The sequence below is a fragment of the Mirounga angustirostris genome, unplaced genomic scaffold, assembly GCF_029215605.1.
Source record: "Mirounga angustirostris isolate CCGP_5_RB_7025 unplaced genomic scaffold, mMirAng1.0.hap1 SCAF_5, whole genome shotgun sequence".
In the NCBI taxonomy this organism is placed as follows: Eukaryota; Metazoa; Chordata; class Mammalia; order Carnivora; family Phocidae; genus Mirounga; species Mirounga angustirostris.
In genome coordinates, this window is record NW_026991713.1 from 148,557,163 (window position 1) to 148,572,709 (window position 15,547).

The 15,547-nt window shown below is 50.5% G+C and overlaps 1 protein-coding gene and 1 long non-coding RNA gene across 2 annotated transcripts in view; one reads left to right on the top strand and one right to left on the bottom strand.

The window, feature by feature from the left end:
- The window catches only part of LOC135364532 (uncharacterized), a 24,675-nt gene extending 12,997 nt beyond the window's left edge, over window positions 1-11,678 (bottom strand). Inside the window, exon 1 of the long non-coding RNA XR_010411846.1 lies at window positions 11,389-11,678. This is a non-coding gene — a long non-coding RNA (uncharacterized LOC135364532). The remainder of the gene's footprint in view (window positions 1-11,388) is intronic.
- RMI2 (RecQ mediated genome instability 2) lies at window positions 11,652-15,547 on the top strand. Its single transcript, XM_045870613.2, has 2 exons — window positions 11,652-12,000; window positions 14,337-15,547. Exons 1-2 carry the CDS (start codon window positions 11,691-11,693, stop codon window positions 14,483-14,485), a joined length of 459 nt encoding a protein of 152 aa, XP_045726569.1. The 5' UTR covers window positions 11,652-11,690; the 3' UTR covers window positions 14,486-15,547.

Here is a 15,547-nt window from a genome sequence, read left to right on the forward strand (position 1 = left end):
GAAGCGGGTTGTTTTTCTGATTGTGATCATCTCTCAGGTCTCCCCCTGCTTCCAAGCGCCTGTGATTGCTGGGATGGGGGGCTTCCTGGTGGGTGGGGTGGTATGAGTTTGCCATCTGGGATGGGGGTGGTCCACAGGGAGAGGAGCGAGCGTGCTTTGCACACGCATGCCTGCAGGCATCTGCATGTGCTTGTACGTGTGTGCCGCTTGTGCGTGCTCATGTATGTTCCTCTGTGTGCATGCATGTGTGCATGTGTGAGTTTTGCTTTCACATCTGGTGCTGCTCAAAGGCCCTGATTCCTGTAAACCTCATGGTCTAGTTTCCAGCAGACACTGCACGGCAGCGACAATAGGCACTGTGACCGAGGCTCGGTCTGACCTGTGGCTTCCCCTTCTCGCTCCTCTGGCTGCACAGTGTGGAAGGGATGTAAATGAAGGCAGGACATCTGGCCCCAGTGTCAGCTGTGGGCCCAACTGGCTATGGCATTAGTGGCATGAAGCCAACTATGGGGCCTGAGGGAGGGCGTGTGCTACCAGGGCTGTTGAGCATAGAGCCGCCTTGGGAAATGTGGGTGCATCTGGGGGACCCGTCTCAAGGTCCCAGCTGGCCAGAGAAAGACTCATGAAGGAGCCTGCCCATAGCATATCCATGTGTGGACCTGGGCCTCAGTTTCCCCTCCTGTAAAGGCAGGCAAGGAAGTCCTCGCAATCATGTGGGCATCCGTCGGGGACACCTTAGAGACTCAGCCATGAACGGGATAGTCCTCCTGGTGGGCACCAGCCTTTTCACTCACCCAGATGTGCTTCCCTGAGTTAGCACAGGGGTCCGAGCACAGAAATATCAGAGTGCTTGCTTCCCCACAGCATTTCTCTTCCATCTGGAAAAATACCGTCTAACCCTTGGTGTCACGTCTCATGTCCCAGGAGCCGAATGAGTGAGCGCGCCTTCTTTACACCTGCAGCTACCCCTCGGTGGTCGGGACTTATATTTTCAACACCATTTTGCGGATGTAGAAACGGAGTCCCATGAAGTAACTTGCTCAGGCGTGCGTGCTAGGAGGAGGTCAAGGTGGAATTCAAATCAAGGAGGCCCTGGCTTTTAGAGTCGCTGCCCTGTCCAGCCCCTCAGAGGCATCCTAACATGGGGGTGCGGGGGGGCTACCTCTCAGCCCAAGGGAGAAAGGGCCCTCTGGCAGGAGGGACTGAGCAAAGGTGTGGGGGCGGGACAGAGAGGGCATGTCAGGGGACAGAGTGGGAAGGGCTCTGTGCCTTGGGGAGCAGCATGAGTTCAGGATGGAGAGACTGAGGCAAGGAGCGGCAGGAATACAGGGCACTCTGGGTTTCCCTTTGGGGGTGATGGGAGTTACAGGGAGAAGGAGAGACAGTCAATTCCTGCCTGGGGGACCTTGCTCAAACCGTCCTCGTCTCGGTCAGGGCCACCTGCCTAAACCCAATTGCTCAGGCCCCCAAGCAGGGCGTCATTCTTGACTCCTTTCTTTGTCACCCTTTATCAGGCCACGGTGGAGGGAGGGGGCTGAAACCAGCCACTTCTCCTCACCTCCCCATGCCACCTTGCTCCAAGCCCCAAGCACCTCAGTTACTGCAAAGACAGCCAGGGGCCTCTCTGCCCCTACAGTCCACTTTCTACACAGCAGCCAGGAACAGCTACAAAAATGAAAATCAGAACACGCCCCCCCCCAATACTAGAGAATCCCTGTTGCATTTAGAACAAAGTGTGTCTCTCCCTGATCAGGTCCTCCCTCAATCTCTTGACAATCCCCCCCTCCCCACCCATGACCACCTCACTCACTACATCCACCTGCGCTGGGTCTTTCTGGTCCTCAGACAGAGTCATTCCCACCTCAGGGCCTTTGCATCTGCTGTCCCTTCTGCCTGCAGTGCCCTTCCCTGGATCACTCATCATTCAAAGGTCTCAGACTAAGCCCTGGCAGCTGACAGAGCCTTTCCAGGGAAAGGTCTTCTCTGCACCCTCCCGATTGATCTCCTTCACTTGTATACACATCACCTATCACAGGGTCTCCTTACTCCTCATCTCTCACCAAACCACAAACTTCATAAAATCAGGGTCGTTGTCTGTTTTGTTCACTACTGCATCCCAGCACCTGGCACCTACATAGCAGGCATTCGGTGAATGCTTGTTGAAAGAAGAAATGAGTAAAGAGATCAGACTCAGTCTTTCTCTGTGAAATGGGGCCACATCACATCTCCCAGGCAAGGTAACACTTGCATACAATGGGGTTCTTCTCCCTTTGTCCAAGGGCTCTCCTGACCATCCCTCCTGGAGCCTGCTCCCTCCCACTGCCCAAGCCCCCTGCCCAGCAGGTGTCTGGGCAGAAGTGCCTTCCTGGGAGCTCCCCGGCTGGCACAGCCCAGCCCTCTGCAGCCAGCCTGCTGCCCACGTGTCCCCGAGGATGGCTGGGGGTGGGGGTCGGCACCTGGCGCCCAACCCAGGCTCACACAGACTTGTCTCCGGCCCGGTTGCGGCACCAGAATACAGCCGTTTTTAAGAACCTCTGAGGGTTGACTCACACTTCCTTTATTCCCAGCTGGGTTCACTCAGGAGTGTCGCTGTTTTGCAAGGCTGAAGTCTGAGTCCTTCAGAGGTGAGCAGCCGGGCTCTATGCCTCGGTGAACCTCTAATGAGGGTCATGGCCCCCCAGAGAAAACCACAGTCCCAGCACAGTTGGGAAACTACCCCTTTCTGGCAGTTGAGGTATTTAGGTTTGGAGAAACTGCTTTGAGGCTCCAGCGGGGGTGGGGCAGGGGTGGGGGAGATCCTCATGTCCATCCCTCTGCCCCTTAGCCTAAGCCCAAGCGCTGGCTGTCCTTGGGGGGGCCATGTTGACATCCCATGCCCCCACTTTTCCTGTCTGCCCCATGATCTAAGGCATTCCTATTCACTGCTTTGCTCGGAAGGTTTTGTTCTTTCTGTACAAACACGCAGGATGATGCTCAGTCTCAACTGTGTAGAGCAGTTCCACTTTCACAGAATCGTGATCATTTTGGGGAAAAGGGATTCATGACAAGTACAAAATATAGGCCTGGGTTTCTTATTTATTTATTTATTTGCTTGCGAGAGAGAAAGCACAAGCAGGGGAAGAGGCAGAGGGGGAGGGAGAGAGAGAACCTTAAGCAGACTCCCTGCTAAGCATGGAGCCCCATGATCTTATGACCCTGAGATTGCACCCAGAGCCAAAACCAAGAGTCGGCTGCTTCACCGACTGAGCCACCCAGGCGCCCCTGGGTTTCCTGTGTAAATGTTGGAGAGAATTTTCACATAAATCAGGTCACGCCTCTCCGGGGAGAAGGCATCCTGGACTGGATTCTGTCCCCCGTTTTTGTTTTGGAGAAATGTGTTTTTTCCAAGCCACACCTACACTGATCCGAGGTCATTCATGGCTGAGGAGAAACAGTCGGCTTCTAGGTAATAAGAAGTCACTTTTTTTGGGTGGGGGGATGATATTTAACCCATCTTATCACTTTATGTCCAGTGGCAAGGATTCAAGCTTAGAAGGCTACTGATTCGGGGTCAGCCTCATACTGGCTGTGTGGCCTTGGCCAAGTCACGTGATCTCGTGTGAAGCCTGGTTCCTTGGGGGTAGATTTAGGGCATAGTAATCCCTGGATACATTTTTGTTTTTTTCTTGTTTGAGGTTTTTTTTTTCCCCCTTTTTTTAAATAAAGGTGAATTTTAAAAAAGTTTGTATTTATTTATTTGAGAGAGACTGCACACAAGAGTGGGGGCGGGGAGGGGCAGTGGGAGAGTGAGAAGCAGGCTCCCCGCTGAGCAGGGAGCCCGACTCGCGGCTCGATCCCAGGACCCTGAGATCATGACCCGAGCTGAAGGCAGACGCTTAACCGGCAGAGCCACCCAGGTGCCCCCAAATAAAGGTGAAATTTATATAACATGAAAGCAACCATCTTAAAGGGTACGATTCAGTGGCGTTTGGCACATTCACATTGTTGTACAACCGCTGTCTCTGCCTAGTTCCAGAACATTTTCCTCAGCCCAAAAGGAGGCATGTACCCATTCAGCAGCCACTCCCCACTCCCCTGGTACTTTATAAGCATGAACTCAGACACGGTTGAACTTGCTTGGTCCCCTGGGCTGAGCCCCCTGAAGAGGACCTGGCGTTTTCTGTCTGGGCCAGAGCCCATGACAACAGCCTGCTGCCTTGTGCATGGAGCCATCTAGCCTGGGGCAGGAATTCTGCACTGGGTGTGTGTGTGTGTGTCTCTGTGTGGGTGTGTCCAGTTCTATGAATTTTAACACAGGTAGATGTTTGCATAACGACCACCACCGCAACCAGGACACAAGATCATTCTATCGCCCTAAAAAGTGCCCTCCTGCTACCCCTTTCTATTCAGTCCCCTCTGCTTCCCCCAGCCCCTGGCAACCACTAATCTGTTTTCTGTCCCTATCGTTTTAGTCATGCCAGGATGTTGTATAAGTGGAATCCTACCGTTGGGTCTGGTTTCTTTTGTGCCCGATATAATGTATTTGAGATTGATCCTAAGTTGCTGCACCTACCAAATGTCTATTCCTTTTTCTTGCTGAGTCGTATTTCAGGGTGTGAATGTGCCACGGTGTGTTTCTCCGTGCACCTGCTGAATGATCTCTGGGTTGTTTCCAGTGTGGGGCAGTCATGAACAGACTTCTATAAACATCCGTATTTTTGGCATGAACCTAAGTTTTCATTTCTGGAGGGTAGATACCCGGGACTGGGAATGCGGGGTGAGGTATGGTGAGAGTGCATGGTTCTGCTCCTGGGTGAGGTAAACCTCTTTGGGTATAAAAACAGTACCTACCTCATAGGTTATTGTGAGGATGAAATGAGATCGTGTATGTGAGGCAGAGGCTCAGTGATTGTTGCCTCTTGCTATTTATTTCTTTTGGCGGGAGGAGGGTCATCTGTGTCTTTGGTGAGGGGGTCACCAGCCAGGGTTGGCATGGGAGGTGAGGATTTCCTTGGGGACCAGAAGATTTCCTTTGAGGCACCAAAGGTTGAAGTAAGTCCTGGGCAACTGATGATCAAGTCTGGCTGTAGACAGAGATCCTATTTGCAGGGAAGCCATGAGTTAGGGTGACCCAGCTCCTTAATTCCACAGAAGGGGAAACTAAAGCTCAGAGGGAGACAGAGTCTTGCCCAAGGTCACCCAGCCAGGCAGTGATAGGGAAAGACTTAGCCCCAGGGCTCCCGATGGGCCAGCCCTGGGCACCCCCACCTTGATTCCAGCGGCCGGTGTTTGGGGCATGAGTGAAGGAGCAAGGGAGGGCACTGTAGCAGTTATGGGCCCAGGCTCTGGAGCTAGCCTTCCAGGTTCTCTTATCCTGCCCTTTTTTTTATGAGTTGTATACTTCGAGTACATTCTTGGACCTCTCTGATCTGTAAAACGGGTACAATGATGTTGTCTGCCCTATAGCGACATCAAGAGGCTTACATGAGGTCATGTGTGCAAAGACCTGTAACAGTGCCAGGTGCACAGTAAGGCCTTGATAAAAGCTAACTTTTTCTTTTCTTTTTTTTTTTTTTTAAAGATTTTATTTATTTATTTGACAGAGAGAGCGCGAGAGAGGGAGCACAAGCAGGGGGAGCGGGAGAGGGAGAAGCAGGCTTCCCGCTGAGCAGGGAGCCCGATGTGGGGCTCGATCCCAGGACCCTGGGATCATGACCTGAGCCGAAGGCAGACACTTAACCGACTGAGCCACCCAGGCACCCCTAACTTTTTCTTTCTTTCTTTTTATTTATGTATTTAAGATTTTATTTTTAAATAATCTCTACACCAGATGTGGGGCTTGAACTTCCGACATGCTTGTTGAACAAATGCATGCGTGTTGGTTGGAACAGAACTGGGCGAACGGGGCAGGTGGGAGGCATCAGACCTGCCTTCTGGACTGACGGCTTACTCCCCAACTGTTGGCAAAGTTGGCAGCTGATGGTGCCCAGCTGAGCCCCTCTGTGGGAACGGCCCTAAGTTAGCACCCCTACCTCCAGTGACTGGTCAGTAGGGAGAACAAAGGCCCGGGCCCCTTTCCCCCAGGTAGGACACCTCTGCAGGGCTGCTCCAGCTCCGGTCTTTCTGGAGTTTACTCACCTTACTGCATGTCTATCCACCCGTCCTTCCCTCTATCTACTCACCCTTTCAGAGTAAGTTGGAGATATCTATACACTGGCCTCCTCCACCTGTATCTTTCGTCATGCATCTCATTAACTAAAATCCAAGATTAGTTTATTATTATTATTTTTTTTTTTTATAGAACTGGTCCTCCTCCCTCCCTCCCTCCCTCCCTCTTTCTCTCCCTTCCTTCCTTCCTTCCTTCCTTCCTCCCTCCCTCCCTCGCTCCCTTTCTTCCTTCATTCCTCCCTCCCTCCCTCCCTCTCTTCCTTCCTTCCTCCCTCCCTCTCTTCCTTCCTTCCTTCCTTCCTTCTCCCCTCCCTCCCTTTCTTCCTTCCTTCCTTTCTAAATTCCTCAGGGAATTCTACCCCGGATGACCCAGGATAGTGGGGAAAGGTCTCCCACATCTGGGGTCCTGATGATTAAGACACCCAAGAGGGACCTTTTGTTCCACATGGGGATCAGAGTCCCTGGCTTCACCTCTTACTAGCTGTGTGGTCTTTGGTGGGGGGGTCACATCACGTCTCCAAGGATCAGTTTCTTCATCTATAAAAAGGGCTCAAGAAACACACTTACTGGGGCACCTGGGTGGCTCAGTTGGTTAAGCGGCCGACTCTTGATTTTGGCTCAGGTCACGATCTCAGGATCATGAGATCGAGTCCTGTGTCGTGTTGCAGGCTCAGCACAGAGTCTGCTTGAGATCCTCTCTCTCCTTCTCCCTCTGCTCCTTCCCCCACTCACTCTCTTTCTCTCTCTCTAAAATAAATAAATTAATAAAATCTTTAAAAAAAAGAAAAGAAAAGAAACGCACCTACTTCTTAAGACAGTCATGAGGAGTCACTGAGACTCTACGCATGAAGCACCTGGCATGGTGCTTAGCACTTAGTAAATGTGCAGTTAATGACAGTTATGGCTATTTTGAAGAGGCTACTGCATGAATATCCTTCCAGAACAAACTCCTTTTCTTGGGGCAGTAGGGTTCAGTCTCTGTTCCAGGCAACCAGATGCATTTTGGCCTGATCTGCCTGAGAACTGGTGAATGGGTAGGTAGAATGTGAGATCAAGGCCTGGAAATCCCCTTGGCTTACCTTTGTCCTCAGGTGGCAGGAAACTCCCTACCAAGGGTCTTTGATCTGGCCAGGAAGCTGGGGCCCAGGAAGGCCTGCCCAGGGAGGGATGCTTCAGGCTCAGGCTGAGGGTGGCAGGTAGGGAGGGAGATCATCTTCCATGGAGAGAGCGCTCACCCGGTGTGTGTCCGTAGACCCCAGTGGTCTGCCCACGATGGGAAATGAAGACACCAATTTTGCAGTGCTGGGAGCTGGTGACACACGGTTGCCCCTTAGATATTTTCCGGGTGGTTCAGGAGCTACACGTTGGTTAACACACGAGCCCCCCCAGGGAACTAGGAGAAGAGCTTGCCTTGTAGAGACCAAGTTTGCGGACTGGCTGCTCCTGGGCCAGAGTCACCCACAGACAGCTTTTACTTATTTGTTTAGAATTGAATATGTTGCCAACATTTGTTTCAATGTGGAGATTATAGATGAGGAGGTCTTGAGAAATCAGATCCGGCAACTGTGGGCCCACCTTCCTGCGAGGCAGCCATGGGCTGAATTTGATCAGCCTGTTCATTGGGACACAGGAAGGCCAGTTTTTTACTGTTCTGTGAGCGTTCCCTGCCTGGCACGGATGGCCTCTGAGGTTGGATCCCTCGCAGAGCTGCCAAGAAGGAGAGGCTCCAGTGTTTATGGTTCAAGACAGAGTGAAGTGAGGATTGGGGTTGGGGGGGGGCGGCGAGATGTAGACCTCCTGGGGACACAGGTGGTGTCTGAAGCCATTTCCAGTCACTACGACTCCAGGAGGGTGCTGCTGGCCTCTAGTGGGTGGAGGGCAGAGATGCTGCTCAGTAGCCCCCGGGGCACCTCGGGCAGCTTCCACAATATGGCCTTACCCAGCCTCAACGGTCAGAAGAGACCTGGGATTAGGGATGTCAGCAAACTGCTCAGGAAGGGAGGGATCGGCTTGAATCATTAGCTCAAGAATGTCTCCCTGAACAGAAGCGGCCTCGGTGGTGGCAGGCACTTGGTCACTGAGCCAGGTTTCAACAGGGAGGGATCGGGGGAAACGCACGTCAGGCCAAGAACAGCACGAGCAAAGGTGAGGGAGGAAGGCGGGCGAGAATGTGCACAGTGAGATGACACGAGTGGTTCAAGAGCAGGAAGTCTGGGGTCAGATGGACATGAATTTGAATGCTGGCTCTACCCCGCACTGGCCATGTGGCCTCAGGCCTGTCATTGGCCTGAACCTCCCTCACATCACCTGAAAAATGGGGCTAAGAAATGAGGTTATGTGGGTACAGCCTCGTCTCATCCGTAGTCCTCCATTTGCACCCTGCATCCCAGCCACCCTGAAATCCCGGCAATTTGTTCAACGCTTCCTGCTCCCTCTCTCCTCTCTGGGCTCTCTGTGTGGAGTGCCCTCTCTCCCTAGGATGCTCATATTCCAGGTGTATGGATAACACCATCAGGAGGCTTAAACCAGGCACTGATATGTTCAGACTGGTGTTTTGGAAAGATCAGGGAACTTGAGGGTGGCGTGTGCCCGTGTGTGTGTGTGTGTGTGTGTAAACTTGAAGGCCAAGAGAATGGTGGAAATTCCTAGGCTTGGACAAGAGGCATGGGAACCTCTGCCTTTATCCCAGCTCCTTTCCCCGTCTTCTCTGGCCTTCACATACCTAGGGAAAGGCCAGTGGGGACCCACCACACACAAAGGGTTGGATTTTCTTTCTTTTTTTTTTTTATGATTTTATTTATTTATTTGAGAGAGAGAGAGTGAGCACACACACAAGCGGGGGAGGGGCAGAGGGAGAGGGGAAGCAGACTCCATGCTGAGCAGGGAGCCCGACGTGGGGCTCCATCCCAGGATCCTGAGATAATGACCTGAGGCAAAGGCAGGTGCTTAACTGACTGAGTCATCCAGGTGCCCCAAAGGGTTGGATTTTCTATTGGTTAATGTGCCTGCTTCCTTCTCAACCCAGTGGCCTGGTTCAGAGATGAGGTGTAGAGGCCAGGACCCCATAGAGGTTATTGCAAGAAAGCTCAAGGGTAAGCTGCTTAGTTTTCATGAGCCTGTTTCCTTATCTGGGTAGAACACAGTCTTTACAGGGTGTGGGAGAATACTCCCTACAAAGCTCTTAGGACAGGGCCTGGCTCAATGTCTTAACTGCTTTATAAAGACCAAGCTCTTGCTGAATACCCGCTGTGTGCTCTCTGTATGCAGTACAAATATGTATGTATGTACTGCCAGAGGTCCTACGAGTACAAAGTCTCTTTACTAAGGACTGGTCTTGACTTTAAGGATTTGCCTGGTTAAGGATTTGTGGATTTTGCTAACTGGAGACATACAATGTTGAGGGAGAAATTCCATTTCTAGGCATTTATCTGCAACATATGTACAAAGATTCAGGTCCAAGTAGGTTCACAGTAGTGATTTTATAAAATGAAAAATTTGAAATGGTCTTAATGTTCAACTATAGGATACTGATTAAACAGGTGGTCTGACTAATGGAATATTACACAGTCATTTAGGAGGAAGCAGAGGGATATTTGTTATGAGAAAATATTATTAAGTGAAGAAATATAGAAAACATTGTAGGGCGCCTGGGTGGCTCAGTTGGTTAAGCGACTGCCTTCGGCTCAGGTCATGATGATCCTGGAGTCCCAGGATCGAGTCCCGCATCAGGCTCCCTGCTCGGCGGGGAGTCTGCTTCTCCCTCTGACCCTCCCCCCTCTCATGCTCTCTCTCTCTCATTCTCTCTCTCAAGTAAATAAATAAAATCTTTAAAAAAAAAAAGAAAAATATAGAAAACATTGTATATCAAAAATATATATGGGCACCTGGGTGGCTCGGTCGTTCAGCGTCTGCCTTCAGCTCGGGTCATGATCCAGGGTCCTGGTATCTAGCCCCGCATCAGGCTCCCTGCTCGGCAGGAAGGCTGCTTCTCCCTCTCCGTCTCCCCCTGCTCTGTTCCTTCTCTCGCTCTCTCTGTCAAATAAATAAATAAAATCTTAAAAAAAATGTATATATTTTTAAAATATGGATGTTAATTCACTCAAAAGTTAACAGTGGATATCTGGGAGTGATTTTTTTTTTAAGATTTTATTTATTTATTTATTTGAGAGAGAGAGAGAGTGAGAGAGCACAAGAGGGGGGAGTGGGAGAGGGAGGAGCAGACTCCCCGCTGAGCAGGGAGCCCAATGCGGGACTCGATCCAGGGACTCCAGGATCATGACCTGAGCCGAAGGCAGTCGCTTAACCGACTGAGCCACCCAGGCGCCCCTCTCTGAGTGATTTTTACAATTTTTTTGTTATTCCAGATTTCCCTTTCTAAATGTTCTACAATGAATGTGCATTTCTTTTGTTATTTTAGGTTTTAAATTATTTTGTTATTAAAATATAATAAATAAAAATAGTACTGAAAGGGGCAATTTTTAAATTAATTTTATTTTATTATGTTAGTCACCATACATTATATCATTAGTTTTTGATGTAGTGTTCCATGATTCATTGTTTGCATATAACACTAGTGCTCCATGGAATACGTGCCCTCCTTAATACCCATCACCGGGCTAACCCATCCCCCCATCCCCCTCCCCTCTAAAACCCTGTTTGTTTCTCAGAGTCCATAGTCTCTCATGGTTCGTCTCCCCCTCCGATTTCCCCCCTTCATTTTTCCCTTCCTACTATCTTTTTCTTTTTTTTTTAACATATAATGTATTATTTGTTTCAGGGGTACAGGTTGTGATTCATCATTCTTACACAATTCACAGCGTTCACCATAGCACATACCCTCCCCAGTGTCCATCACCCAGCTCCCCCCATCCCTCCCACCCCCCACCACTCCAGCAACCCTAAATTTGTTTCCTGAGATTAAGAGTCTCTTATGGTTTGTCTCCCTGTCTGGTTTCATCTTGTTTCATTTTTTCCTCCCTTCCCCTATGATCCTTTGTCTTGTTTCTCAAATTCCTCATATCAGTGAGTTCATATGATACTTGTCTTTCTCTGATTGACTTATGAAAGGGGCAGTTTTACCAGCTGTCCCTGTCCTCATCCCAGCCTTCTCCCTTGACTCGATTCTTCATCACTCCCAAAATACATGGGCTCATCAAGCTACTATTCCTTCCAGTATTGACTAGTATTGATTAACCTCAGAGTAATCCTACTATGCAAGGCGATGTAAAGACGAATACTCACATTCTCCAGGTGACTTGCATGCACATCAAATTTTGAGATGCGTTGAAACAAGTTCTTTCCCTCCCTCCTTCATTTATGTATTCTCTTGTAATTCGCTTCACCCATTCATTCAAGGGCTGGGAACGTTTATTTACTTGACGTACGCATGCGCACTCCCGAAGGCTGGAGGAGGCCGCTGGACCGGGAAGCCCCGCCTCCTGACGCCGACCATTGCTCCGTTTCACCAGAGCGCCTCTGATTGGTGGCCACGGTCCGGGCCCCGCTGCCTATCAAAGTTGGCGGGAAAGCGGAAGCCCGGCAGCATGGCGGCCGCGGCTGCAGGGGCTGGGGACTCGGCTCCCGGCGGCGGCCCAGCGGCCGTGCGGCTACCGCGGTCGCCGCCGTTCAAGGTCCTGGCGGAGCAGCTGCGGCGCGACGCGGAGGGCGGCCCGGGTGCGTGGCGGCTGTCGCGGGCGGCGGCGGGCCGCCGGCCCCTGGAGCTGGTGACCGTGTGGATGCAGGGCACGGTGGTGGCGGCGGGCGGCGACGAGGCGCGGCTGCGGGACCCGAGCGGGGCCTTCTCAGTGCGCGGCCTGGAGCGGGTGCCGCGCGGGCGGCCCTGCCTAGTCCCAGGTAACGGCCGGACTCGGACGCGGAGCTGACCCTGGTTGTGGGCGGTCGGGGGGCGGGGCTGGGCGGTCCCTGGCCGGTCCCCCGCCACGGTACCGTTTCTTTCTGTTCCCCGCCCGCGGCCAGGCCCAAGTCCCTTTACCACGGATGATTTTTTCCTCTCCCCCATCAAGTTTTGAAAAACGCTGTTACCAGGAAGCCTCTGTTCATCCCTAACGTTTAGACTCGAGTGTGCCTTCCTCCTGGAAGCCCTCCCTGACTTCTAGGAATAGAAAGCTCTCCAGTACCTCTCCTTCTGGGAACTGTCTTAGGCTGTAGTTCTCAAATGTTTGCCTCTTAAATCAGCGGGGTGCTCAGACTTACCCCGAGGGCTTGTTACGTCGCAGAGATCTGGCCGCCACCCTCAGAGTTTCTGTAGGTCTGGGTGAGGCTGAGAATTTGCATTCTAACCAGCTCCCTGGTGTTGCTGATGCGGATGGCCTGGCTGTGGGGCCACACTTTGAGAAACACTGGGCTAGCCCACTGGAGGACCAGGACTGTCTTTATGACCTCTGTATCTTCAGCATTATGTTGAATTCCTGGCTCTGTTCTTTTCCAGCTGAACCGCTGGAGCACTTTTCTTAACCTTTCTGGATCTGTCCAGCCTGGGTCAAAAAGGGGCCTGTTGTGCAGATTCAGTTAAAAGAAAAATGGCCTCAACACAGTGCCGGGCTCACACTGAGGGTTCAAGACTTCATGACTGTCATTCCTGTGCTCCTGTTCCCCACCCCTTGCCCCATTCTTCAGCCTCCTCTCTCTGTCCTCTCCGCTGTTGCATTATTGAAGCACAGGATCAGCAAACCACAGGCTGCTGCCTCTTCAAATGGCCACGAGCCTTTTTTTTTTTTTTTTTTTTTTTACATTTTCAAATGGGTCAAAAAATCAGAGGACGATTTCATGACATATGAACAGCCTAAGAAATTCAAGTACCTGGAGGCCGGAGCTACATTTGGGAAAAATCACGGCACCAGCAGGGTGGGGATGGTTGTGAAGAGGAAGCAGCTGGAGGCGGACCTACTGGAAGCGGTTGGTCTGGTCCAGGCCAGCGGATGAATGCCTGGTGGAAAGGGGGGGGTGTGGTGGAGGAGTGGGGAGAGAGTGGGGAGACACTGCTGGGGGCAGAGAGGGTGTGGGTAGAATGAACCCTATTAACCAGGCTGTCTAATTGCCAGAGGAGCGAGCTCATGCCAGTGAGCTAGCCCATCCCCTTAGTTGTGTGTGCCTTCATGTAGATTTCCTGTTACCCTCCCCTGGCTGGGATTTCCTTGGGCTTGGTCGTCCTTCCTTGGGTCCTCAGTCATTCTTTTTCTGGGGGTTCTGTCTCTACCAGCATTTGAGAGTCTTTTGGGAGGTATTGGCAAAGTGTAGTTTGAGAACTAGCTCCTGTCACTGAGGAGCCCCATGTTACTTGATCAAGTAAAATCTGGAGGTGGGTTCAGAGGAACCTAATTACATGGTGCATCGTGCAAAGGGTAGCAATCCAGAGAGGCAGGTGTCAGCTTGCCAGGCTTCCTTCAGCCAGAGCCCGGGGGGCCTGCAAGCAAACTCAGCCCTGCTGTTAGAAGCAGTGTGATTAAAGCAGCCTCGAAGGGGCATGCAGTGGGAGCTGGCAGAGTGCCTGCCCTTCCTGCTGTGTTTGGGGTTTTTTACACAGTTGAGTTTTGTGTGGTTAAGACTGGCCAAGTTTTGCTTTCAAGGAGAGCCACTTCCCCAAGGGAATGGGAAGAGAGTCGTGGTTAATATGTCATGAGATCATCCCAATGGCAGCTCTCTCTGTTGTTGATTTGCTAGCATGTGCCCAGCTGGTGGCAGGGATTGGTGCTGGGCAGTTGGAAAAACGGGGTGGCATGGCAGGGTGCTGTGGCGTGCCCAGCTCCTCTGGGCATCAAGGGAAAGTTGGATTTGCTTTGGGGCCATCAGGGGATATCTTTGCAGAAAGAGGACTGGTCCTGTGCACAGAGATCAGCCACATACTCTGAAGCACTGGGCAAGAAACACAGATAAGAGAAAAGCTTAGGGGTTTTGCCCCTGCCTTAGAACAGTCTAATTATAACTCCTAACTCGGATGTGAGTCTCTTCCATTCCTTAGGCGTGATTGTTTTGTGCATGATGGTAGCTTGCTGCAATTTTGTTTTATGATTTTTAAACCAGAAGCCCAAGTTAAATGTTGATATCTACTCTCTGCATTTTTTTTTTTTGTCTCTAATTTGCTTCTCTGATAAAGTTAAGCTCTGAAGGATGGGGTATCTATTTCGTTTTTGTATCAATGTGAACATCACCAAGGGCTTCTCTTCTTGTAGGAAAGTACGTGATGGTAATGGGAGTGGTGCAGACGTGTAGCCCCGAGCCGTGCCTTCAGGCTGTGAAGATGACAGACCTCTCCGATAACCCCATCCACGAAAGCATGTGGGAGCTAGAAGTGGAAGATTTACACAGGAATATTCCTTAGATGACATTGGAACCCTTGCTAATAACAACCGAAATCCTAAAAAAATAAAAAAATAAACAACCGAAATCATGAAACAATTTAGGTTCTTATACCATGTAGATTTCACAGATAGCATTCCATGTACATTTCTCATAAGTTTCTCCAAGAGTTTTGCTTTGGTTGACCAAGGAGTCCAGAGGTAGGATTTCTAAGCACTGGGACACTTCACTTAACTCAGCCCTCGATGCCCCTTGCTTTGATGACTGTTTGCAGATGAAAAGCAGATGTGTGCTCCGTTGTTTTTTTTTTTTTCCCTTCCTTTTGGTTTATGTGTGTTAATTGCTCTTTAAAGCACGCAGAAATCTCATGTTGCATTTTCCAGGTTTTATAAGTGATGGTACTTTTTCCGTTGCTGCTGGGACCCTGTTTTTATGATGTCAAGGTTGAATCTCGCTCATTGCCCGTGGTGATTAAACTGTGGTTGTGGGCCGGGAAGCAGACCACGTGAAATGGGAATGACATCATGGCCCGCCTCTTCTCCCATCAACGACTTCCATGTCTAGCTTGCAAGTCAAAACAGTGTTTTCCAGCAGCCTCTCAAAGACAGCTCTCTCTGCTCTTGGGGCCTCCGAGCAGTTAAGGTACATTTCCTGAAGATACCGAGGGTTAACACCTGGCATTCTTCCTCACTTGGAGTTGTTGAAACACTTAGAAAATTTCTTGTTGAAACTAAAATCAAGACTGAGAATGACTTTTAGGGATTAACTAAACGTCTGCCTCGTAACTTCTGGTGAGATGCTGCAAGGGAGCAACGTCCTGGTGTAGAGGGTTTTTTTGTTTTCTTTTTTTCCTCCCAGTGTTATTGAAATATAATTGACATACAGCACTGTATAAGGGGTACAGCATAAGCATCTTAGAGTTCTGACATTTTCTGGGTGGAATGACTTTTTGTTGTAATTATATTCACTGCTCTCTTACCCATACCTTATTTTTCCCAAGATTGTAAATATTATATTCCTACATTCCTGTAGAGTTTTGTTGGATTATTGATCTTCTACCACTAATAAATTATTTTATATGCTG

Excerpts from the sequence above, each read along its gene's own strand:
- RMI2 (XM_045870613.2), top strand. The coding sequence starts at position 11,691 with ATGGCGGCCGCGGCTGCAGGGGCTGGGGACTCGGCTCCCGGCGGCGGC. Across the intron at positions 12,001-14,336 it reads GCGGCCCTGCCTAGTCCCAG|GAAAGTACGTGATGGTAATG; the intron begins GTAACGGCCGGA and ends CTCTTCTTGTAG.